Below are 26,701 nucleotides of genomic sequence, written 5' to 3'. Positions count from 1 at the left end.
CCCTGTATGCATGGCTCATATTCCCCCCTGTATGCATGGCTCATATTCCCCCCCTGTATGCATGGCTCATATTCCCCCCCTGTATGCATGGCTCATATTCCCCCCGGTATGCATGGCTCATATTCCCCCCTGTATGCATGGCTCATATTCCCCCCTGCATGGCTCATATTCCCCCCTGCATGGCTCATATTCCCCCCTGCATGACTCATATTCCCCCCTGCATGGCTCATATTCCCTCCTGCATGGCTCATATTCCCCCCTGCATGGCTCATATTCCCCCCTGCATGGCTCATATTCCCCCCTGCATGGCTCATATTCCCCCCTGCATGGCTCATATTCCCTCCTGCATGGCTCATATTCCCCCCTGCATGGCTCATATTCCCCCCTGCATGGCTCATATTCCCCCCTGCATGTCTTATATTCCCCCCTGCATGGCGGCTTATCTCTCCGCACCTGCACCCGCTCCTGCTCGGCGCGCCAGCTTATGTCCTCCTTCATCCCCCCGTCCCCCCATCCCTCATACTCACCTGTCCCACTGCACGGCCGTGCCGACATCCCTCGCGCTCTGTCCCGACTCCAGGCGGCGGCGCCGACGCAGCACCTTCTTCCTGCTTGAGCGGTCATGTGACACCGTTCATTAAGATCATGAATATGCGCATATTCATGATCTTAATGAGCGGTGTCACGTGACAGCTCGTTCAGGACGAGCTGCAGTGCAGACGCCGAGACCATCGCTGGAGCAGGGTGAGTATTCAAGGCGGGCGGCGGCGGGGGAGGGGGCCCTGGAGCGGGGGGAGGCCTTGCCAGCAGGTGTCAGTGCCAGGGCCCACCGGAGGATCCTCCGGTTCCCCGATGGGCCAGTCTGAGCCTGGCCCCTAATGTACCTAAACAGTAGAAACCCCCCACAAGTGACACCATTTTGGAAACTAGACACCCTAAGGAACTCATCTAGATGTGTTTTCAGAGCTTTGAACCCCCAAGTGTTTCACTACAGTTTGTAACGCAGAGCCGTGAAAATAATAAAAAAAAACTTTCCCCAAAAAATTATTTTTTAGCCCCCAGTTTTGTATTTTCCCGAGGGTGAGAGGAGAAATTCGACCCCAAAAGTTGTTGTCCAATTTGTCCTGAGTACGCTGGTACCCCATATGTGGGGGGAACCAACGTTTGGGCGCATGGGAGGGCTCAGAAGGGAAGGAGTGCCATTTGGAATGCAGACTTAGATGGAATAGTCTACAGGCGTCACATTGCGTTTGCAAAGCCCCTAATGTACCTAAACAGTAGAAACACCCCACAAGTGACCCCATATTGGAAACTAGACCACCCAGGGAATTTATCTAGATGTGTTGTGAGAACTTTGAACCCCCAAGTGTTTCACTACAGTTTATAACGCAGAGCCGTGAAAATAAAAAATCTTTTTTTTTCCCACAAAAATTATTTTTTAGCCCCCAGTTTTGTATTTTCCCAAAGGTAACAGGAGAAATTGGACCCCAAAAGTTATTGTCCTATTTGTCCTGAGTACGCTGATACCCCATATGTTGGGGTAAACCCCTGTTTGGGCACACGGGAGAGCTCGGAAGGGAAGGAGCACTGTTTTACTTTTTCAATGCAGAATTGGCTGGAATTGAGATCGGACGCCATGTCGTGTTTGGAGAGCCCCTGATGTGCCTAAACAGTGGAAACCCCCCAATTATAACTGAAACCCTAATCCAAACACACCCCTAACCCTAATTCCAACACTAGCCCTAACCACACCTCTAACCCTGACACACCCCTAACCCTAATCCCAACCCTATTCCCAACTGTAAATGTAATCTAAACCCTAACCCTAACTGTAGCCCCAACCCTAACTGTAGCCCCAACCCTAACTGTAGCCCTAACCCTAGCCCTAACCCTAGCCCTAACCCTAGCCCTATCCCTAACCCTAGCCCTAACCCTAGCCCTAACCCTGGCCCTAGCCCTAATGGGAAAATGGAAATAAATACATTTTTTTAATTTTTTCCTAACTCAGGGGGTGATGAAGGGGGGTTTGATTTACTTTTATAGCGGGTTTTTTAGTGGATTTTTATGATTGGCAGCCGTCACACACTGAAAGACGCTTTTTATTGCAAAAAATATTTTTTGCGTTACCACATTTTGAGAGCTATAATTTTTCCATATTTTGGTCCACAGAGTCATGTGAGGTCTTGTTTTTTGCGGAACGAGTTGACGTTTTTATTGGTATCATTTTCAGGCACGTGACATTTTTTGATCGCTTTTTATTCCGATTTTTGTGAGGAAGAATGACCAAAAACCAGCTATTCATGAATTTCTTTTGGGGGAGGCGTTTATACCGTTCCGCGTTTGGTAAAATTGATAAAGCAGTTTTATTCTTCGGGTCAGTACGATTACAGCGTCACCTCATTTATATCATTTTTTATGTTTTGGCACCTTTATACAATAAAAACTATTTTACAGAAAAAATAATTATTTTTGCATCGTTTTATTCTCAGGACTATAACTTTTTTATTTTTTTGCTGATGATGCTGTATGGTGGCTCTTTTGTTGCGGGACTAGATGATGTTTTCAGCGGTACCATGGTTATTTATATCTGTTGTTTTGATCGCGTGTTATTCCACTTTTTGTTCGGCTGTATGATAATAAAGCGTTGTTTTTTGCCTGGTTTTTTTATTTTTTTTCTTACGGTGTTTACTGAAGGGGTTAACTAGTGGGCCAGTTTTATGGGTTGGGTCGTTACGGACGCGGCGATACTAAATATGTGTACTTTTATTGTTTTTTTTATTATTTAGACGAAGAAATGTATTTATGGGAATAATTTTTTTTTTTTTCATTATTTAGGAATTTTTTTTTTATTTTTTTTTTTTACACATTTCAAATTTTTTTTTTTACTTTTTTATTTTGTCCCAGGGGGGGACATCACAGATCAATGATCTGACAGTTTGCATAGCACTCTGTCAGATCACTGATCTGACTTACAGTTCTGCAGGCTTCACAGTGCCTGCTCTGAGCAGGCTCTGTGAAGCCACCTCCCTCCCTGCAGGACCCGGATCCGCGGCCATCTTGGATCCAGGGCTGGAGCAGGCAGGGAGGGAGGTAAGACCCTCGCAGCAACGCGATCACATCGCGTTGCTGCGGGGGGCTCAGGGAAGCCCGCAGGGAGCCCCCTCCCTGCGGGAAGCTTCCCTATACCGCCGGCACATCGCGATCATCTTTGATCACGGTGTGCCAGGGGTTAATGTGCCGGGGGCGGTCCGTGACCGCTCCTGGCACATAGTGCCGGATGTCAGCTGCGATAAACAGCTGACACCCGGCCGCGATCGGCGGCGCTCCCCCGTGATCGCTGCCGATCACATATGACGTACTATCCCGTCGGTGGTTATAGGGGCCCACCCCACCTCGACGGGATAGTACGTCTAATGTCAGAAAGGGGTTAATATTAAATAAAGACACACACACACAGTCACCAGTCTATGTAGGAGCATTAACATAATTAACCTATACATGCTGTAACAAAACAGCAACTGTCAAAAATCTGCGTGAAATGCAATATCTGTTTATTTTTCAAAAAAAAAAATTGCGTACGCTCCCGCATAATTTTTATAACCAGCAGAGGGAAAGGTGACGGCTGATGTTAAAGGGAACCTGTCACCCCGAAATTCGCGGGTGAGGTAAGCCCACCGGCATCAGGGGCTTATCTACAGCATTCTGTAATGCTGTAGATAAGCCCCCGATGTTACCTGAAAAAGGAGAAAAAGACGTTAGATTATACTCACCCAGGGGTGAGGGTCAAACGGGCGTCTCCGGTCCGCTGCGGCGCCTCCCATCTTCATTACAAGACGTCCTCTTCTGATCTTCAGCCACGGCTCCGGTGCAGGCGTACTTTGCTCTGCCCTGTTGAGGGCAGACAAAGTACTGCAGTGCGCAGGCGCCGGGCCTCTGACCTTTCCGGCGCCTGCGCACTGCAGTACTATCCTCTGCCCTCAACAGGGCAGAGCAAAGTACGCCTGCGCCGGAGCCGTGACTGAAGATCAGAAGAGGACGTCTTGTAATGAAGATGGGAGGCGCCGCAGCGGACCGGAGATGCCCATCCGACCTGACCAGCAGCGGGACCGCCCCTGGGTGAGTATAATATAACGTCTTTTTCTCTTCTTTCAGGTAACATCGGGGGCTTATCTACAGCATTACAGAATGCTGTAGATAAGCCCCTGATGCCGGTGGGCTTACCTCACCCGCGATTTTCGGGGTAACAGGTTCCCTTTAATATTCTGGGAAGGAGCTAATAGCCAAAGGTTCCCAGGCTATTAATATCAGCTCACATCTGTTTGCTTAGCCTTTACTGGCTAGTTTACAAGGGAACCCCAGAAAAAAATTGAAATGGGGTCCCCCTATAAAATCGAACCAGCAAAGGCTAGGCAGGTCGCTGTGGCCTGATATTAATAGCCTGGGATGGGGCCATGGATATTGGCCCCCCAGGCTAAAAACATCAGCTCTCAGCTGCCCCTTGTAGATGCGCCAATTCTGGCACCTAGCCTCGTTCTTCCCACTTGTCCTGTAGCGGTGGCATGTGGGGGTTCATATTTGTGGGGTTGATGTTACCTTTGTATTGTCAGGTGACATTAAGCCCACAGGTTAGTAATGGAGAGGCGTCTATAAGACACCTACCCATTAATAATCCTATAGTACATGGTAAATAAAGACACAGCCCGAATAAAGTCCTTTATTTGAAATAAGCACACAGACTCCTTTATGGAATCTAAATTTACCGTGCTTACTGAATGCCTATTCCCCAACACCCACGTCTCCTGCAAACAATAAAAAAATAATAAAACAACATATAATACTATCCTATCCGACATAGTCCATTTAATATCGAGTGTCCCTTGGTGATCTCGCTGTACAACAGTCACATTTGGAGATGTGACCGCTCTACCCGGCCTCCAGCGATACACTGACAGGAGGTAATCGCTCCCGAAGTGTATCACTGAGCTGTCATGAGAGTTCACCGGAGTTCATCAGCTCCGGTGCTCTTACTTATGGCACTACCGCTGTGTGAGAACTTTCTCACGCAGCGGTGCCGTAAGTGAGAGCATTAGAGCTGATCAGCTATTAACTCCTGTCAGTGTATCGCCGGCGGCCAGGTGAGGTTGACATGGGACACTCGGTATTTAATGGGCTATGGTGGAAAGGTAAGTATATGTTAGTTTATTATTTTTGATTGTTTGCAGGAGACACGGGCATCGGGGATTAGGTGTTCAGTGCATGGGCAGCACGGCGGCTCAGTGGATAGCACTGCAGCCTTGCAGCGCTGGAGTCCTGGGTTCTAATCCCACATTTGACAACAACTGCAAGGAGTTTGTATGTTCTCCCCATGGTTGCGTGGGTTTCCTCCAGGCACTCTGGTTTCCTCCCACATTCCAAAGACATACTGATAGGGAATTTAGATTGTGAGCCCCATCGGGGACAGTGATGATAATGTGTGCAAAACTGTAAAGCGCTGCGGAATATGTTAGCGCTATATAAAAATAAAGATTATTATTATTATGTATATTGTATGTGAATATGTATGTAATTATGTAAATGTTCTGATTTACAATTGAACACAGGCGCCGGATGATGAGATTATTCTCCCATCATCGCCTCATGCTGTATCTGTTAAATGAGACAAAAGACGTAGCCTTATGGAAGTAGTAGTCCCATCAGACATCGCTTAATAGGCTGTTCGTCACATGAGTACACACACACAGACACATGCACATATTCTCCGCCCCCACACAGAGACATACACACTTATTCTCCGCCCACACACTTATTCTCCACCCACACACTCTTCCTCCTTCTGACTTCATTTACTTCTGACAATACGCAGTGTTTTTGGCAGAAAATCTTCAGACAATAAGCAGCAAATATGCAAACCTTTTTACATCTGCGTTTTTGCTGCAGATTTGACTGACTCAATTGAAGTCAATGAGTCAAAAACGCTGCAGAAACGCAAAAAAAAAATTGAGATGCTGCAGAAAATAAAACGCTGCAAATACGGACTGAATTTTACTGATCATGTGCACAGCACTTCAGGATTGTCATTGATTTACCTTGCTTTAGTATTTCATTGAGATTTTGGAGCAATTATGCGCATAAAAAAAGCCGCGAAAATGAATCAAAAACGCATTGTGTTCACATAGCCTTTGACTGCAGCAGCATCCCCCTCCTCTCTCCATTTCCATTTCTTTTTCATACTGTATTACTTTATTCACATTTTTTAAACTAAGAACATTACTGAATGTGTACAGACTTACACTGTGTATGATATTAAGTCATTACAGGTTGCTGGAGGGAAGGAGAATGCGACTTTCCCAATTAAATGGAGTCTGTTAGCAAAGAATGACTGTTCAAACCAAGTACAGGCACTTGGTGCATCACGGCAAGGCCACCATCTTACCTGCTTGTTTTCTATCTATCTCCACCCCTCTCTGATATGCAATATAACTTAGGATAGGGGTCAAATCAGTATCTCAATTCGCAGACACGGTGTTTTGGGACGTTGACCCTCGTCAGTGCGAAGTCATATTGCAAGAATCTTTAAAAGGTTGATTGTGTCTTGTAGGATCGCTACTTCCAACAGGTGGCGCTATAGAGTTCAAGTTCTCTTTTTCTCTGAAGAGGCAATTTGCATATAAAATTTCCCAGAGGAGCATTGCACGGCGAATAAGCCTCCTTACCTTGACAAGCCAGCGCTGGTATGTCACTCTCCACCAGGTATACTTTAACCCCTTCCCGACCTGTGACGCCACGTAGGCTTCATGACAGTCGGTGCCAATCCGACCTGTGACACATATGTAGCGTCATGGAGGGATCGCGTCCCTGCAGATCGGGTGAAAGGGTTAACTCCAATTTCACCCGATCTGCAGGGACAGGGGGAGTGGTACTTCAGCCCAGGGGGGTGGCTTCGCCCCCTCCTGGCTACGATCGCTCTGATTGGCTGTTTCACTTTCAACAGCCAATCAGAGCAATTTGTAATATTTCACCTATGAAAAGTGGTAAAATATTACAAACCAGCCATGGTCGATGCTGCAATAACATCGTCCATGGCTGGAAACCCTGATCTGCCCCCCGACACCGCCACCGATCTCCTCCCCAGTCCTCCTTTCTGTCCCGTACTGTGGTCCGCTCCTGTCCTCTCCCCCCATCCTCCTGTCTGCCTCTCCCTGCTCCGATCCACCCCCCCATGCTCCGATCCACCCCCCCACCGTGCTCCGATCCCACCCCCTCATAGTTACCGAGCCTCCCGGTGTCCATCCGTCTTCTCCATGGGCACCGCCATCTTCCAAAATGGTGAGCGCATGCACAGTGTGCCTGCCCAATCTGCCGGCCGGCAGATGCGTTCCAGGTACATTTTGATCATTGTGATTTGGCTGCGGATCCGCAGCGGATTGGCCGCTGCGTATTCGTAGCAGTTTTCCATCAAGTTTACAGTACCATGTAAACCTATGGAAAACCAAATCCGCTGTGCACATGGTGCGGAAAATACCGCATGGAAAAGCTGCGTTGTATTTTCCGCAGCATGTCAATTCTTTGTGCGGATTTCGCAGCGTTTTACACCTGTCCCTCAATAGGAATCCGCAGGTGAAATCTGCACAAAAAACACTGGCAATCCGCGGTAAATCCGCAGGTAAAACGCAGTTACCTGGGGATTTTTCAAAAATGGTGCGGAAAAATTTCACACGAATCCGCAACGTGGGCACATAGCCTTAGGGTTAGGGTTGGAATTAGGGCTAGGATTGGAAATAGGGTTAAAATTAGGCTTGTGGTTAGGGTTAGGGTTATGGTTAGGGTTAGGGGTGTGTTGGGTTAGGCTTGGGATTAGGGTTAGGATTAGGGTTAGGGGTGTGTTGGGGTTAGGGTTGGAGTTAGAATTGAGGGGTTTCCACTGTTTAGGCACATCAGGGGTCTCCAAACGCAACATGGCGCCACCATTGGTTCCAGCCAATCTTGCGTTCAAGAAGTCAAATGGTGCTCCCTCCCTTCCGAGCCCCGATGTGCGCCCAAACAATGGTTTACCCCAACATATGGGGTATCAGCATACTATTGGGGTCCAATTTCTCCTGTTACCCTTGCGAAAATAAAAAAATAGCTTGCTAAAACATAATTTTTGAGGAATGAAAAATTATTTTTTATTTTCATGGCTCTGCGTTGTAAACTTCTGTGAAGCACTTAGGGGTTCAAAGTGCTCACCACATATCTAGATAAGTTCCTTTGGGGGTCTAGTTTCCAAAATGGGGTCACTTGTGGGGTTTCTACTGTTTAGGCACACTATGGCTGGTCCGAACAACTAAAGCAATTGTTACCATCCACCTCTCGTGTCTCCCCTTTTCCTTATAGATTGTAAGCTGCGAGCAGGGCTCTCATTCCTCTTGGTATCTGTTTTGATCTATGTGTTTATTGTTATGCTGTAAGGACTATTGTATGTACAAGTCCCCTCTAAATGTAAAGTGCTGCGGAATATGCCGGCGCTATAGAAATAAAATTATTATTATTATTATTATTAACTTTCTTAAGGGGGAAGCATGCTTTAAAAGCCGCTTGGATAGCTATTCAAAAAGGCCAGCCCCTGGCGTTTTTTTTGTACTCGCTGGCAATGACTGACAGGTCTCCCCCTATACAAGCACACCGGAAAGACCTTACGGTACTACTACTTGAGGTAGTGGGCAGGGTCCCCTTGACTAATCACCCCTGGCTTTTACTGCCAAAGATTTCAGATTTTCAGCCTCTTTTGCACATCAATTCAAAAGTTGATTTCTTAATAATGGAGGAACAGACCAGCCATGGAAAGGTATTGCTGAACTTGTCCTTGAAAGAGCTACATGCGCAGATAAATAGTTTTTGGGGCTGAAAGGATGCCCTTAATTTGGTTCAGTATATTTATCAGAAAATACTGAAGATACATAATGATTGATAACTTTTTTTCTACCATTTACCATTTTTAATGTTTTTTTCAGGAAAATACTGAAATAATAGAATACTTTGAATATCCAAGCTGTGCTTCAATTTTTTTCTTTAATTGCTCACTGATTGATTTGCTTTAACCCCTTAATTCCATTTGACGTACTATCCCCTCAAGGTGACCTGGGACTTAATTCCCAGGGTCGGGATAGTACGTCATAGCAATCGGAAGCGCAGCCGATCGCGGCCGGGTGTCAGCTGACTATCGCAGCTGACATCCAGAATTATGTGCCAGGAGTGGTCACGGACCGCCCTGGCAAATTAACCCCCGACACACTGCGATCAAACATGATCGCAGCGTTCCGGGGGCATAGGGAAGCATCGTGCAGGGAGGGGGCTCCCGGCGAGCTTCCCTGAGACCCTCGGTACAAGGCGATGTGCTCACCTTGTACCGAGCGTCTCCTCCTTGCAGGCCCCGGATCCAAAATGGCCACGGGGCTGCATCCGGGTCCTGCAGGGAGGTGGCTTACAAGCGCCTGCTCAGAGCAAGCGATGGGAAGCCTCCCTGCTGTGCCTGTGTGATCGCTGATCTGACACAGTGCACAGCAAAGTGTCAGATCAGCGATCTGTCACGTTACTGTGATACCCCCCCTCCCCCAAGGCAAAGTAAAAAAGTAAAAAAAAAATATTTACATGTGTAAAAAAAAAAATTCCTAAATAAATAAATAAAAACATAAAATATATATATATATATTGTTCCAATAAATACATTCCTTTATCTAAACAAAAAAAAAACAATAAAAGTACACACATTTAGCATCGCTGCGTCCATAATGACCCGACCTATAAAACTGTCTCACTAGTTAACCCCTTCAGTGAACACCATAAAAAAAAAGAGAGGCAAAAAACAACACTTTATTATCATACTGCCAAACAAAAAGTGGAATAGCACGTGATCAAAAAGACGAATATAAATAATCATGGTACCGCTGAAAACGTCATCTTGTCCCGCAAAATATGAGCCACCATACAGCATCATCAGTGAAAAAGTTATAGTCCTCAGAGTAAAGCGATGCAAAAATAATTATTTTTTCTATAAAATAGTTTTTATCGTATAAAAGCGCCAAAACATAAAAAAGATATAAATGAGGTATCGCTGTAATCGTACTGACCCAAAGAATAAAACTGCTTTATCCATTTTACCAAAGGCGGAACGGTATAAACGCCTCCCCCAAAGAAATTCATGAATAGCTGTTTTTTGGTCATTCTGCCTCACAAAAATCGGAATAAAAAGCGATCAAAAAATGTTATGTGCCCGAAAATGTTACCAATAAAAACGTCAACTCGTCTCGAAAAAACAAGTCCTCACATGACTCTGTGGACCAAAATATGGAAAAATTATAGCTCTCAAAATGTGGTAACGCAAAAAAATATTTTTTGCAATAAAAACCGTCTTTTAGTGTGTGACGGCTGCCAGTCATGAAAATCCGCTAAAAGAACGCTATAAAAGTAAACCCCCCTTAGTTAGGGAAAAATAAAAAATTAAAAAATGTATTTATTTCCATTTTCCATTAGGGTTAGGGCTAGGCTTAGGGCTAGGGTTAGGGCTAGGGTTAGGGTTAGGGCTAGGGTTGGGGCTAGGGTTAGGGAAAATAAAAATGTGGGGGCTAAAAAAACATTTTTGGAGGAAAAAATGATTTTTTATTTTCACGGCTCTGCGTTATAAACTGTAGTGAAATACTTGGGGGTTTAAAGTTCTCACAACACATCTTGATAAGTTCCTTGGGGGGTCTATGTTCCAATATGGGGTCACTTGTGGGGGGTTTCTACTGTTTAGGTACATCAGGGGCTCTGCAAATGCAACATGATGCCTGCAGACCAATCCATCTAAGTCTGCATTCCAAATGGCGCTCCTTTTCTTCCGAGCTCTGCCATGCGCCCAAACGGTGGTCCCCCCACATATGGGATATCAGCATACTCAGGACAAATTGGACAACAACTTCTGGGGTCAAATTTCTCCTGTTACCCTGGGGAAAATACAAAACTGGGGGCTTAAAAATAATTTTTGTGGAAAAAAAAAAAAGAATTTTTATTTTCACAGCTCTGCGTCATAAACTGTAGTGAAACACTTGGGGGTTCAAAGCTCTCACAACACATCTAGATAAGATCCTTAAGGGGGTCTACTTTCCAAAATGGTGTCACTTGTGGGGGGTTTCCATGTTTAGGCACATCAGGGGCTCCCCACACAACATGGCGTCCCATTTCAATTCCAGCCAATTTTGCATTGAAAAGTCAAACGGCACTCCTTCCCTTCCGAGCTCTGCCATGCGCCCAAACAGTGATTTACCCCCACATATGGGGTATCAGCGTACTCAGGACAAATTGCACAACAACTTTTGGAGTACAATTTCTTCTGGTAACCGTGGGAAAATAAAAAATGGGGGGTGAAAATTCATTTTTGTGAAAAAATATTTTTTATTTTTACGGCTCTACATTATAAACTTCTGTGAAGCACTTGATAGGTCAAAGTGCTCACCACACATCTAGATAAGTTCCTTTGGGGGTCTACTTTCCAAAATGGTGTCACTTGTGGGGGTTTCAATGTTTAGGCACATTAGAGGCTCTCCAAACACAACATGGCGTCCCATCTCAATTCCAGCCAATTTTGCATTGAAAAGTCAAATGGCGCTCCTTCCCTTCCGAACTCTGCCATGCGCCCAAACAGTGGTTTACCCCAACATATGGGGTATCGGGTACTCAGGACAAATTGTACAACAACTTTTGGGGTCAATTTTCTCCTGTTACCCTTGGTAAAATAAAACAAATTGGAGCTGAAGTAAATGTTTTGTGAAAAAAAATTAAATGTTCATTTTTTTTAACCCCTTCATGCCGCGGCCCTTTTTCATTTTTGTGTTTTCGTTTTTCACTCCCCTCCTTCCCAGAGCCATAACTTTTTTTATTTTTCCGTCAATATGGCCATGTGAGGACTTGTTTTTTGCGTGCCGAGCTGATGTTTTTAATGATACCACATTTGTGTAGATATGTTTTTTTTGATTGCCCGTTATTGCATTTGAATGCAGTGTCGCAGCGCCAAAAAACAAAAAAACGTCATTCTGGCGTTTCAAATTTTTTTCTCGCTACGCTGTTTAGCGATCAGGTTAATGCTTTTTTTACTGATAGATTGGGCGATTCTGAACGCGGCGATACCAAATATGTGCAGGTTTGATTTTTTTTTATTGTTATATTTTGGATGGGACGAAAGGGGGGTGATTTAAACTCTCATATTTTTTATTTTTTTTCATATTTTTAAAAACATTTTTTTTACTTTTGCCATGCTTTAATAGCCTCCATGGGAGGCTAGAAGCTGGCCCCACTCGATCGGCTCAGCTACATAGCAGCGAACATCAGATCGCTGCTATGTAGCTGAATTGCAGGTGTGCTATGAGCGCCGACCACAGGGGGGCGCTCACAGCAGGCCGGCATCAGTAACCATAGAGGTCTCAAGGACCTCTATGGTTACCATCCTGACACATCGCCAACCCTCGATCGTGTGACGGGGATTGGCGATGCGCTCATTTCCGGCCGCATGGCCGTTAAATGCCGCTGTCAGCGTTTGACAGCGGCATTTAACAGGTTAATAGCTGGGGTGAATCGCGATTTCACCTGCCGCCATTGCGCGCACATGTCAGCTGTAGAAAACAGCTGACATGTCGCGACTTTGATGTGGGCTCACCGCCGGAGCCCACATCAAAGGGGGAGACACCACATGCGAAGTAATAGTACTGCTCATGTCCTGTGAAGCACCATAAGAGTTAATAAACTTCTTGAATGTGGTTTTGAGCACCTTGATGGGTGCAGTTTTTAGAATGGTGTCACACTCGGGTATTTTCTTTCATATAGACCCCTCAAAATAGCTTCAAATGTGATGTGGTCCCTAAAAAAAAAAGGTGGGGGCTAAAAAAACATTTTTGGAGGAAAAAATGATTTTTTATTTTCACGGCTCTGCGTTATAAACTGTAGTGAAATACTTGGGGGTTTAAAGTTCTCACAACACATCTTGATAAGTTCCTTGGGGGGTCTAGGTTCCAATATGGGGTTCACTTGTGGGGGGTTTCTACTGTTTAGGTACATCAGGGGCTCTGCAAATGCAACATGATGCCTGCAGACCAATCCATCTAAGTCTGCATTCCAAATGGCGCTCCTTTTCTTCCGAGCTCTGCCATGCGCCCAAACGGTGGTCCCCCCACATATGGGGTATCAGCATACTCAGGACAAATTGGACAACAACTTCTGGTGTCAAATTTCTCCTGTTACCCTGGGGAAAATACAAAACTGGGGGCTTAAAAATAATTTTTGTGGAAAAAAAAAAAGAATTTTTATTTTCACAGCTCTGCGTCATAAACTGTAGTGAAACACTTGGGGGTTCAAAGCTCTCACAACACATCTAGATAAGATCCTTAAGGGGGTCTACTTTCCAAAATGGTGTCACTTGTGGGGGGTTTCCATGTTTAGGCACATCAGGGGCTCCCCAACACAACATGGCGTCCCATTTCAATTCCAGCCAATTTTGCATTGAAAAGTCAAACGGCACTCCTTCCCTTCCGAGCTCTGCCATGCGCCCAAACAGTGATTTACCCCCACATATGGGGTATCAGCGTACTCAGGACAAATTGCACAACAACTTTTGGAGTACAATTTCTTCTGGTAACCGTGGGAAAATAAAAAATGGGGGGTGAAAATTCATTTTTGTGAAAAAATATTTTTTATTTTTACGGCTCTACATTATAAACTTCTGTGAAGCACTTGATAGGTCAAAGTGCTCACCACACATCTAGATAAGTTCCTTTGGGGGTCTACTTTCCAAAATGGTGTCACTTGTGGGGGTTTCAATGTTTAGGCACATTAGAGGCTCTCCAAACACAACATGGCGTCCCATCTCAATTCCAGCCAATTTTGCTTTGAAAAGTCAAATGGCGCTCCTTCCCTTCCAAACTCTGCCATGCGCCCAAACAGTGGTTTACCCCAACATATGGGGTATCGGGTACTCAGGACAAATTGTACAACAACTTTTGGGGTCAATTTTCTCCTGTTACCCTTGGTAAAATAAAACAAATTGGAGCTGAAGTAAATGTTTTGTGTAAAAAAATTAAATGTTCATTTTTTTTAACCCCTTCATGCCGCGGCCCTTTTTCATTTTTGTGTTTTCGTTTTTCGCTCCCCTTCTTCCCAGAGCCATAACTTTTTTATTTTTCCATCAATATGGCCATGTGAGGGCTTGTTTTTTGCGTGCCGAGCTGATGTTTTTAATGATACCACATTTGTGTAGATATGTTTTTTTGATTGCCCGTTATAGCATTTGAATGCAGTGTCGCGGCGCCAAAAAAAAAAACGTCATTCTGGCGTTTCAAATTTTTTTCTCGCTATGCTGTTTAGCGATCAGGTTAATGCTTTTTTTACTGATAGATCGGGCGATTCTGTGAAGCACCAGAAGAGTTAATAAACTTCTTGAATGTGGTTTTGAGCACCTTGATGGGTGCAGTTTTTAGAATGGTGTCACACTCGGCTATTTTCTTTCATATAGACCTCTCAAAATAGCTTCAAATGTGATGTGGTCTCTAAAAAAAAAAAGGTGTTGTAAATATGAGAAATTGCTGATCAAATTTTAACCCTTATAACTCCCTAACAAAAAAAAAAATTGTTTCCAAAGTTGTGCTGATGTAAAGTAGACATGTGGGAAATGTTACTTATTAAGTATTTTGTGCGACATATCTCTGTGATTTAAGGGCATAAATATTCAAAGTTGGAAAATTGAGAAATTTTCAAAATTTTCACCAAATTTCCGCTTTTTTCACAAATAAACACAGGTAATAGCAAATAAATTTTACAGCTATCATGAAGTACAATATGTCTCAAGAAAACAGTGTCAGAATCACCGGGATCCGTTGAAGCGTTCCAGAGTTATATCATCATAAAGGGACAGTGGTCAGAATTGTAAAAATTGGCCCGGTCATTAACGTGCAAATAACCTTGGGGCTTAAGGGGTTAAAATAATCAGTTACAGAATGCAGTTTTTTTGTTGAATGCAAGACAGTGAAATCTACTATATAATTGTCTAAGGGTCACTTCCGTCTGTCTGTCTGTAACGGAAATGCCAAGTCGCTGATTGGTCGCGGCAAAACAGCCACGACCAATCAGCAATGAGCACAGTCCGGCGGCAAAATGGCTGCTCCTTACTCCCCGCAGTCAGTGCCCACAGTCCATACTCCCCTCCAGTCAGCGCTCACACAGGGTTAATGGCAGCGTTAACGGACCGAGTTATGCCGCGGTGAAACGCACTCCGTTAACGCTGCTATTAACCCTGTGTGACCAACTTTTTACTATTGATTTCGCCTATGCAGCATCAATAGTAAAAAGATCTAATGTTAAAAAAAAAAAAAAAAAATAGTTATATACTCACCGTCCGTCGGCTCCTCGGATCCAGAACAGGCCTTTCCCGCTCCTTGCGACACTCCAATGACCGATCCATGCATTGCGATCTCGCGAGATGATGACGTAGCAGTCTTGTGAGACCGCTACTTCATCATCTCGTGAGACCGCAATGCACTCTTGGGACCGGAGCGCATGAGGAGCATCGGTAAACGCTTCGCCTGGATCCTGGGTCCAACGGAAGTTGAGTATGTTACTATTTTTTATTTTAATTCTTATTTTAACAGGATATGATGCCCACATTGCTATATACTACGTGGGCCGTGCAATATACTACGTGGGCTGTGCAGTATACTATGTGGGCTGTGCAATATACTATGTGCGCTGTGCAATTTATTACGTGGGCTGTGCAATATACTACGTGGGCTGTGCAATATACTGTGTGGGCTTTGCAATATACTACGTAAGCTGTGCAATATACTACGTAGGCTGTGCAATATACTACTTGGGTTGTGCAATATACAATGTGGGCTGTGCAATATACTATGTGGGCTGTGCAAAATACTACGTGGCTGTGCTATATACTACGTAGCTGTGCAATATACTACGTGGCTGTGCTATATACTACGTGGGCTGTGCTATATACTACGTGGGCTGTGTTATACACTACGTGGGCTGTTATATACTACGTGGGCTGTGTTATACACTACATGGGCTTCATTAAACACCTTCTTCTCCACGGTATTCACGGTGGAAAATGAAATGCTAGGTGAAATCCCAAGAAACAATGAAAACCCTATATTAAGGGTCACCAATCTAACCCAAGAAGAGGTGCGAAACCGGCTAAATAAGATTAAAATAGATAAATCTCCGGGTCCGGATGGCATACACCCACGAGTACTAAGAGAACTAAGTAATGTAATAGATAAACCATTATTTCTTATTTTTAGGGACTCTATAGCGACAGGGTCTGTTCCGCAGGACTGGCGCATAGCAAATGTGGTGCCAATAAGTCTAACCTCTATTGTTGGTAAAATATTTGAAGGGTTTCTGAGGGATGTTATTCTGGATTATCTCAATGAGAATAACTGTTTAACTCCATATCAGCATGGGTTTATGAGAAATCGCTCCTGTCAAACCAATCTAATCAGTTTTTATGAAGAGGTAAGCTATAGGCTGGACCACGGTGAGTCATTGGACGTGGTATATCTCGATTTTTCCAAAGCGTTTGATACCGTGCCGCACAAGAGGTTGGTACACAAACTGAGAATGCTTGGTCTGGGGGAAAATGTGTGTAAATGGGTTAGTAACTGGCTTAGTGATAGAAAGCAGAGGGTGGTTATAAATGGTATAGTCTCTAACTGGGTCGCTGTGACCAGTGGGGTACCGCAGGGGTCAGTATTGGGACCTGTTCTCTTCAACATATTCATTAATGATCTGGTAGAAGGTTTACACAGTAAAATATCGATATTTGCAGATGATACAAAACTATGTAAAGCAGTTAATACAAGAGAAGATAGTATTCTGCTACAGATGGATCTGGATACGTTGGAAACTTGGGCTGAAAGGTGGCAGATGAGGTTTAACAATGATAAATGTAAGGTTATACACATGGGAAGAAGGAATCAATATCACCATTACACACTGAATGGGAAACCACTGGATAAATCTGACAGGGAGAAGGACTTGGGGATCCTAGTTAATGATAAACTTACCTGGAGCAGCCAGTGCCAGGCAGCAGCTGCCAAGGCAAACAGGATCATGGGGTGCATTAAAAGAGGTCTGGATACACATGATGAGAGCATTATACTGCCTCTGTACAAATCCCTAGTTAGACCGCACATGGAGTACTGTGTCCAGTTTTGGGCACCGGTGCTCAGGAAGGATATAATGGAACTAGAGTGAGTACAAAGGAGGGCAACAAAATTAATAAAGGGGATGGGAGAACTACAATACCCAGATAGATTAGCGAAATTAGGATTATTTAGTCTAGAAAAAAGACGACTGAGGGGCGATCTAATAACCATGTATAAGTATATAAGGGGACAATACAAATATCTCGCTGAGGATCTGTTTATACCAAGGAAGGTGACGGGCACAAGGGGGCATTCTTTGCGTCTGGAGGAGAGAAGGTTTTTCCACCAACATAGAAGAGGATTCTTTACTGTTAGGGCAGTGAGAATCTGGAATTGCTTGCCTGAGGAGGTGGTGATGGCGAACTCAGTCGAGGGGTTCAAGAGAGGCCTGGATGTCTTCCTGGAGCAGAACAATATTGTATCATACAATTATTAGGTTCTGTAGAAGGACGTAGATCTGGGGATTTATTATGATGGAATATAGGCTGAACTGGATGGACAAATGTCTTTTTTCGGCCTTACTAACTATGTTACTATGTTACTATGGGCTGTGTTATATACTGCGTGCGTGGGCTGTTATATACTACGTGAGCTGTGCTATATGCTACGTGGGCTGTTATAAACTACGTGGGCTGTGCTATATACTACGTGGCTGTGCTATATACTCAGTGGGCTGTGTTATATACTACGTGGCTGTGCTATATACTCTGGGCTGTGCTATATACTACGTGGGCTGTGCTATATACTACGTGGGCTGTGTTATACACTACGTGGGTTGTTATATACTACGTGGCTGTGCTATATACTACGTGGGCTGTGTTATACACTACGTGGGCTGTTATATACTACGTGGGCTGTGTTATACACTACATGGGCTGTGTTATATATTGCGTGCGTGGGCTGTTATATACTACGTGAGCTGTGCTATATGCTACGTGGGCTGTTATAAACTACGTGGGCTGTGCTATATACTACGTGGCTGTGCTATATACTCAGTGGGCTGTGTTATAAACTACGTGGCTGTGCTATATACTCCGTGGGCTGTGCTATATACTACGTAGCTGTGCAATATACTACGTGGCTGTGCAATATACTTCGTGGCGGGCTGTGTTATATATTACGTGGCTTTGCTATATACTACGTGGCCAGCCGCGAACAATCAGCGACAGGCGCAGTCCGGCCGCGAATTGACGCGGGATTTGAACCATGCTTCGCTAGTGTATTCAATGTATTATTGTAAAATCTTCATAAATAAACTACACACATATTCTAGAATACCCGATGCATTAGAATCGGGCTACCATCTAGTCATTATAGTAACCATCCATGGCCAAACAAAAGTCAACCAAAGGAAGGTTTCTTTGCGAAACAAAAAAATGTCAATGCTGAAGAAGATAAGGTAAAATAAATAATAATAATAATAATCTTTATATAGCGCCAACATATTCCGCAGCGCTTTACAGTTTAGCAGGATTCAAACATCCAGATTTAATGCAGTTTTCAAAAAGTTTTTGAGCATAAGATAGAGAAAGAACAAATATGAAGAAAAGAATGATACTTCTCAGTGTGGTTGTTGTGTTTTGCTCCAAAGAATGGACAATCAGAAGTGCTGAGGAAGATAGTGGACCTCTTCTTTAACAGAGACTGTTCCTGTCACTGGGTTGCCACGACAGAGAAAAGCCATAAGACCACGCCATCTGATTTCTTCTACTCCTGCACTGACTAGATGCACTTCTTCATATTAAATGGTGCATGTTTCTTCTAGCAGTGCAGAGTTTAATCTGCTCAGCTGAGAGCTCCTGGAAGCTTTCTTGCCTTAAGGTTCTCTGCTGTTCACTGCTGGCCACTCCCCTATCCTATAAAAACTGGACTCTGGCAATCAAAGAGTTAGCTTAATGCTGCTTGGTTCAGGTGTTGTTGGTGTGTTGTTTGTCTGTTCCTAGGTTTTGGTTGTGTGCAAATCCTTTCCTTTCCCATACTTAAGCAAAATAAATGTATTTAAAGTGATGTAATTGACTTGCTAAGACTTAAAAGGATTTTCTTTATAGTCTTATTATTTATTGCTTTCTTTTTTTTCTCTCCAGCTATGAGGATGGTCAAGTGGGAGACACAAGCATCAACACACAGGAACCAAGTAGCTATAAAGAAATCCTTCGAGTTATAGGCAACCAAACTGCTACTGGTTAAATACATATTTCATGGAATGTGGGGCGTCATCAGTATCAAAGCTGGACTTTGTGCTGAAGAACAATGGGGATGTCTTTAATACGCCTCTTATTGTTATTATTATTATTATTATTATAAAAGCTCCTTTTATTTCTGCTTTTTAATGTTTGACCTGATTATACTTATTGATTCAAATGGATTATTTAGTATTGAAATTAATATATTATGGTGTCTACATGACGGCCAGGCTTATATCCAAGAGATTCACTGGAGAAGATTTGTAATCATTAGTACAAATTATGTTACAAGCTACGACTTTCTACTTTCATGACTATGGTTTTATCTTGCAATAAATGAAACCACCAAGTGTTTTATGGATTTTATGCTGAAGATAATTGGAATATAAAATCCTTATTGTAATGTAGGCTGTGCTTATCTGGAGGTTAGTCCCGAATAATCACCAATGGTATTATATATAGCATTTTTATTTCTCTGGCTACATATGGTATAGTAATAAAAAAAAAGTCATGTTTTATTCTGACAAAACATTTGTTAAAGTATAGCTTAGGTTTTTTTTACAGGATAAACAGGGCAAAAGGAAGACATTTTATAAACTTAAAGTACTGGATGTCCATATTTTTTACCTTTTTTGTTTTTGCGATATCTGGTATCGAATGCTGTAGTTATGGGACTGGATGGTAAATTACAGAATAATGTCAGGTACAAAGGGATCTTTTTGGTGCCTGAGGTGCCTTTCTCTTGACTGTCTCTAGGGGTCCTAAAGTTTGAGTTCTTAGCCAGGCATACCTTTCATTTACCCCTTTAATACCTTTTACATGTGAAGGTTTCTGGTAATTTCAAGAATGCAGCAAAAAAACTTCTGCCAGCATCCAGTCCTCCATGGCAGCCGGACCAAGGAAGTCTTCACTTCTGCTTCCAGCATCCTCAGTTTGGCATCCTGACATGTGTTGTACCATGACTTCGCAATGCCACGGGGCCTAGTGAATGCCAGAGGTGCCGAGGAAGCCGGACTAAGGATATTGGCCACAAAAGTGAACACTTTCCAGGACTGACAGCCATGGAGACCAGATTTGAGAACAAATTGCACTCGAGAAACAAGAATCCACAGGTCTAAAGGCTCTAAGCTTGTTAATCTGTTGGTGGATCCAACATGTAACTTCGGAACCAGTTTCTGGTAGGGGTCCAAAAATAATTCAAAAGGGCATCAACCTTAAAAACCTTTTTGCACCAGCAGGGTATGAACATGTGGCATTATAATGAAGTTTTAAAATGGACCAATTTAGTACTGTTTTTATTATGATAGGACTGCCATCACACATATGCACACTGTGAAACATAGTCATTGGTAATTGAAAGATATAATTTGCTTGTCAACAAGCCATTGTTCAAGATGCCAGGAGGTGAAGATGAAACAGCAGAACATCTGGACTCCTAAAATAGCACCTCTAGAGGCGAAATTGAGTATTACACTCTACTCACTGAAATTAATGAGTTATGAGCTAGTCTGTGATACATAAATATTCTGGGTCCTTCATCAACAGAGAAGCCCTTTTTAGTTTCTCTTCACTTGAGCTAATTGATGATGGTCGTAAAGGGTTTTTCCATGAAAGACATTGCTCCTCCTCCTCTCATAACTGAAAATGCCCAAATTAGATATTTACAAATTGTGTTTCTAAACCAGGCAGACAACTCCTTTAGTTTGCATGATTAGACCAATATGTTGCAGTAGAAGTCAAAATTTGGGAGAAGAATACATAAGTCGAGAGGGTTCTCCAGTCTGCCATCATGTAGGTGCACTGATGGACTTACAACGAATAAGTTTTATGGTCAAGATTGTTGAAGGGAACCAGTCACCAGGGATTACAACCCAACCAACATACTATCCTTGATGAAAACAGGTTTCCAGAACCCTGGTCCAGAGACCATGTTGGTAGTCCATGACCACCAGACCACAGCACTGCTAATCTCCTATGATCTGCGCCATCCCCAGCACCATCTGATTAATAGGCACCCTCAAGGTCATGGGTGGGCGCACCACAACATATTGACATTCCAAGCACTACTGATCAGAAACTTACTACAACAAGTCTATCCTTTGTCAATGAAGAGTAGCTTTTGATGACTAGTCAAATTTGCCATGCAAATACTTTGTGATTAGGGGGTAATTTTTTTCCAGCTGGGATAAGGAAAGTAATAAGCTAGGCAATTCTCCTTGGGAAAAAATATGCAAATTTCTCCCCAGAAAGAAAGCTGCTACTGTAATGCCAGCTCTCAGAAGTAGCCCCCCATTATTCAAAGTCCAACTCTTTAATTGGCACTGCCACATTGCTAAGGATATTTAATCAAATCAAGAGTTTTTCTCAATAGGAAAAGATACAATGTACAGGGAGCTATAGAGTACTGTGTCTGACTTCTTGCCCCTCATCAGTGCAATGGAGAGTGCTGGTTAATAGTGTAAGAGGCCTTTGATGGCAGTCTTCTGTGTTATATTTCTCCTTATAGACACTACCAGTTAAGTAAGGAGACTTTATAGGCCTGGCTTGATGCACTCTGGGAAAATGGTAGGAAAATTAGGTCTCCCCGAGGCAAAATAAACTGTCTCTTTGCAAAACTATGAATGTTCAAATAGTCTAATTACTAGATGAATAAGTCAGCGTTCACAAGTGTCAGTTTGATGCAGTTTTAGAGATCAAAGCCATGAGTGGATAAAAATGAGAATCATAAACCTTTGCTATGCCCAGCAGACATTGGCTTCTAAAAATACATAAAAAGCATGTGGGCAAGTGCTTGAACTTTATTGCTGAATTAGGGTATCCAAAACATTGACAGCCACCTGTCGACAGTAGTTACAGTTTACGTATTCTTCTTTACTTATATTACAGTAGGTAAAAAATACAGAGAAAATAAAAAATGTTACTTAAATAGGCAAGAGTCTGACAGCAGCTATCTCCTGCCTATATATTAACCAGGTACTGATGGGTCCAATATAAGGCTCTGTTCACTTGTAGAGTAAATGCTGTATTTTTTCTCTACTGTTTTTTATCTACATTGTCTGCACCAAAATATGTAATTATAATGTTCTCTGATTATTGCATTTTTGCTGTTTATTCCCCCACTTTGAGGAATTTTCTGGTGCAGATTTGAAGCATAATTTTTAATCATTTTTTTAGTGCAGAAAAGCTTTGATTCTGCACTTAAAAACACAGCTACATTTATCACATGCATTTTCAGGCTCCCTATAGAAGCCCGTGGGAAGAAATGCACCAAAAACTGCACAGTTCAAAGTCATCTTTATTCACATAATGGGCAGCAGTTTTCAGGAAATCACATCCACTTTACTTGGACAGATAACCGCAACATAAAAATAATGCAGCATTTACACTATGTGAGATCAGGGCTTTAGGCTTTTGGTGCTACTTATGGTTTAATATGAACATGTTAACTGGTTCCAGGTGTAGTATTATAAAATGCAATACTATAAAATGCAATAGTGTTTGATTTAAAAAAAAGTCTGGTTCTAACATATTTACTATCTGTATGATAGGTCATCCATATCAGATCAATCTGACATCTGGCACCCCCACTGATCAACTGTAGTGATGAGCAGACGTACTGGGATAAGGGCATGCTTGGGTGCTAACCCAGTGTCTTTGGCGTGTTTGAAAAGTATGTTCGAGTCCCCGTGGCTGCATGTCTCACGGCTGTTCGACATCAGCAACACATACAGCCGTGGGGATTCGAACATATTTTTCAAACACGCCAAAGACACTCGGTTAGCACATGAGCATGCTCAGATAACACCTTATCCAAGCACGTACACTCATTAATCAGCTGTTATCTGCTCCGGAGGATATAAACAATGTACGAAGCCAGAACAGCACTGATCCATATGTTTAGTGCCTGCACCCTGCGTACAGCAGCTTTTTTCCTATTTAGGGGGATTAAAAATAAGCTACAGTGCCGGGAGTGGCCACTAAGAAATGTATGGAGTTGTGCTGTTCTGGTTCTATGTATTGGTTCTGGTTCTGTGTCGGAGCAGATAACAGCAGTGAGGGTGCTGGGTGACTCATCAATATATTAGTCAAAGAACAAATTCCTTTAAGAGAATGTAGTACCTTTACTTACAGTCCTCTGTAAAATCAAATCAAATATTGTAGTGTTCAAACTAATTTGTGCCAAATCACAGCAACAAACCCGTGTCTAGTGTATCCTATAAATCTATAGCTATTCCAGTTGTCAAGCCAACATGTCAAGATCTTTCCAACTCTAAGCAATTGTTAACTCTAATCCACCCTAGCCATTTTTTTCAATAATTTGGGGTCTTTCCTGACTTGAAAATCAGCATTTTATGTTACCTTTCATTTCATGCATTGAGAGGTGTTCACACCATACAGTGATATATAACAACACCATCAGTTACATATTATTATAGCACAAACTATAATTTGGTTATGAAAGGGGTAGAATGATCTGAAACACCGATAATGAATCAGATTATACTGCTCCACTGCTGTCAGCACCACTGTTGTCTGTAGGATGTGTCTGGTATTGGTAGGTGGGGGCCCTCTTACAAATTTTCAATTAGGCCCCGGGGGCTGGATTCATTGGAGGACCACTGCAGTTAACCAAGTACCGTTGCTCCTTAGTTTTGTTGAATGGCGTCCTCCTGATCTCACATTACAAGGGTTGTCCACTACACTGGCCCATACTGGTCTTAAAAGTAAAGAAAACCACATCAACATTAACGGAACCCTTGCTGCTCCTCTGTTCTGCCAGTGTCCCCCGTTGGTCTCTTGGTTTCCTTTTCTGTCGGTTGACAACTAATTGGCTGCAAAGATCATGCTCCTTTTGAGTGGGAAGTCAGTCTCCTAGCTTGGACAGAATATGACCACTGAAAGGCTGCAGTAGTCACCTGATGTGCCCCTTTAGAAGAGGAAGTCAGGAGACCGGCGGCGTACACTGGTAATAAGTGATAGGTGTTCAGTTGGAGAATATGTTTTTTTTTTTATAAATTGTTAGTCCACTATTGGCTCATTTTTAAAGAAGTAAAAAGAAGAGGACAACCCCTTTGATCACTTATCTAGAAAAATAATCAGGAAAAAGAAGCAATCTGACCCTCTGATGTCATCAGAAAATAGAGACTACCATAAAGTCCAACAAACGCTGTCGACAACCTGGAGTTACTGGCCATAGCTGTGCTCTTATGAACTAAACTGCAGGTTCATTTTCTACATAACTTTTAAAACTACACTTCCATTTTAGCAAATAGTATAACTAATTAATAATTCTGCTAATTATGTTAAGACTTTGAGTGTGAAAACCAATCTGCCGGCAACTACTGAAAGCATTGCTCTTCCATTAATACGAACGCTGTAGGGAACTCCTGAAAAGAGTTTTTACTCTAGTTTTGGAATCGTTTTCTAAAACCTCCTTTCCATTTAGCCTAATACAAACAGCACAATTTTATCAATGTAGAAAATGCTTTACAATCTGCTATTGTAAAGGGCTACTTAATACGAATGCAATTCATAGAGAAGTCAACAACACCAGGCAATCGGCAAAAGCAAAAAGGGAAGAAAATGACTTCCTATCCAAAGGCAGTACCATGCTGTGTGCGTGCCACCAGTAGATTCAGTCCATCAGGAGCTTCTAGTAGATTTAAAGAGGTTGTCCCCTACTTTAGAATTGATGACTTTTCCTTAGGAACGGTCATCAATGTCTGATCGGTTGGGGTCTGGTTAGTAGTTACCGGAGGCGAGAAGTACTCACTTGCGAAGCTGCTCCGTCTTCTGGTACTTGCCGAGGCTTAGTACTACACCTCCGCCTCCTATTCAAATCAATAGGAGGCGGATGTACAGTACCCAAGTGAGTACTGGTGGCCGCCGACACCTATAACAGCTGCCGACCCAACAGACATTGATGACCTATCCCAAGTATAGGTCATCAATGCTAACGAAGTGGACAACCTCTTTAAGGTGGTTCTCCCTCCCCTTTCTTCCTCTTCTTGACAAAAAATGTAAAGGGGTTATTCAAAAGTATAAATCCTAGCTCATTTCTTCAAAAACAGCACCATAACTAGTTACATGTAGTATTGCATCTCCGTTTCATTTACTGCTGTGCAGCTAACCTGCAGTATTTGACTTTGTGCAGCCATACTGCTGTTTTTGGAAAAAAATAAGCCTTTTTTTGTTTCAAAATAATTATATATATTTTTCTAATTCTATACTTGTACCGTGTAAGTAAAATCTAGGAAGTTGTGTGATAATTTATTTTTTTTGTGATTTAGTTTTACAAAACCACTTAAATTGGTAGAAGATTGGAAAATGAATAATTCAAAGTGAAATAAAAAATTAAATTTAAAAAAAGGTTGCCTGGTGATAAAGTAAAAAAAAAAAAATCAGTTTAGCTGAAAGACTAACGTACTCTCTCCAGTCCTAATAGCCATGTCTAACAGTCTGCTCTAAAGGATTTTATTGCAACCTGTTTACTTATTCCAAACTTTTTGATACTTGTATTTTTCTGACTCTTTACTGATACTGTACAATAGCACTTTTAATTTTCTAGTCATTGGTACGATAAGTGTTTCTGTTGAATAAAGCTAAGCTTCGACATTTCCTTTTAAAGTTGTAAAAAATGATGAACTCTGTGCTGATGGTCAAATGTAATACATTTATATTCCTTTTTTTTTGTACTATAAATTGTATGCTCTTCTCCTTGCTTGATAAATGCAGGGAAGGAGGATGAACGGGGAATAAAATGGAATATTTCAAAAAAATGACTTACGTTGACTCTTTGGTTATTCTCTCTGTCTAATTGTTTATGGGCAGGTTTGTATTTAAACTTTAAGGAAGGGGGCATGTACGGAAAAAAAGTAGGACTGGTGCACCAGGAATAGTCATTTATGAGAAGCAATAAAAAGATATTGTTTAAAGGTATTATACACTTTTTCTAATTCTCTTTTGTTAACAGGTTACCCGAAAAATAAACTAATCATATGGTAATCCCAATGGTTATCAGCTATAATCGGCATGGAAAACCTGATGCAAGTGTTTAATTCTTTATTATAACACCAATAAATTAGAGCCACAGTGCAATCATACTATAAAAAATTAACTTTTAATGAGAATTATTAAAAACAACAGTGTATTTAACAATATAGAGGTCCAAAAAGAAGATCAAATACTAAGCGAGAGGCAATATGAGAAAAACACTCCCAATGTGTAATAAGTCCAAAACGTTGTTGAATACAAATATATATGACCAACCAGTATACAAGACGAAGTGCTAATGCATCGTAT

At 42.5% G+C, this 26,701-nt stretch overlaps 1 protein-coding gene across 1 annotated transcript in view; it reads left to right on the top strand.

The window, feature by feature from the left end:
* PARP8 (poly(ADP-ribose) polymerase family member 8) overlaps window positions 1–26,181 on the top strand; it is a 437,603-nt gene extending 411,422 nt beyond the window's left edge. Inside the window, exon 26 of the mRNA XM_069748619.1 lies at window positions 19,301–26,181. Within this exon, the coding sequence (XP_069604720.1) occupies window positions 19,301–19,403 (103 nt within the window). The 3' untranslated portion in view covers window positions 19,404–26,181. The remainder of the gene's footprint in view (window positions 1–19,300) is intronic.
* The last annotated feature ends 520 nt before the right edge of the window (window positions 26,182–26,701 follow it).

This window comes from Ranitomeya imitator, chromosome 1 (assembly GCF_032444005.1).
Source record: "Ranitomeya imitator isolate aRanImi1 chromosome 1, aRanImi1.pri, whole genome shotgun sequence".
Classification (NCBI taxonomy): domain Eukaryota; kingdom Metazoa; phylum Chordata; class Amphibia; order Anura; family Dendrobatidae; genus Ranitomeya; species Ranitomeya imitator.
Note: the sequence above shows the minus strand (reverse complement) of the source record. Positions and strands in the feature narration are given on the sequence as shown.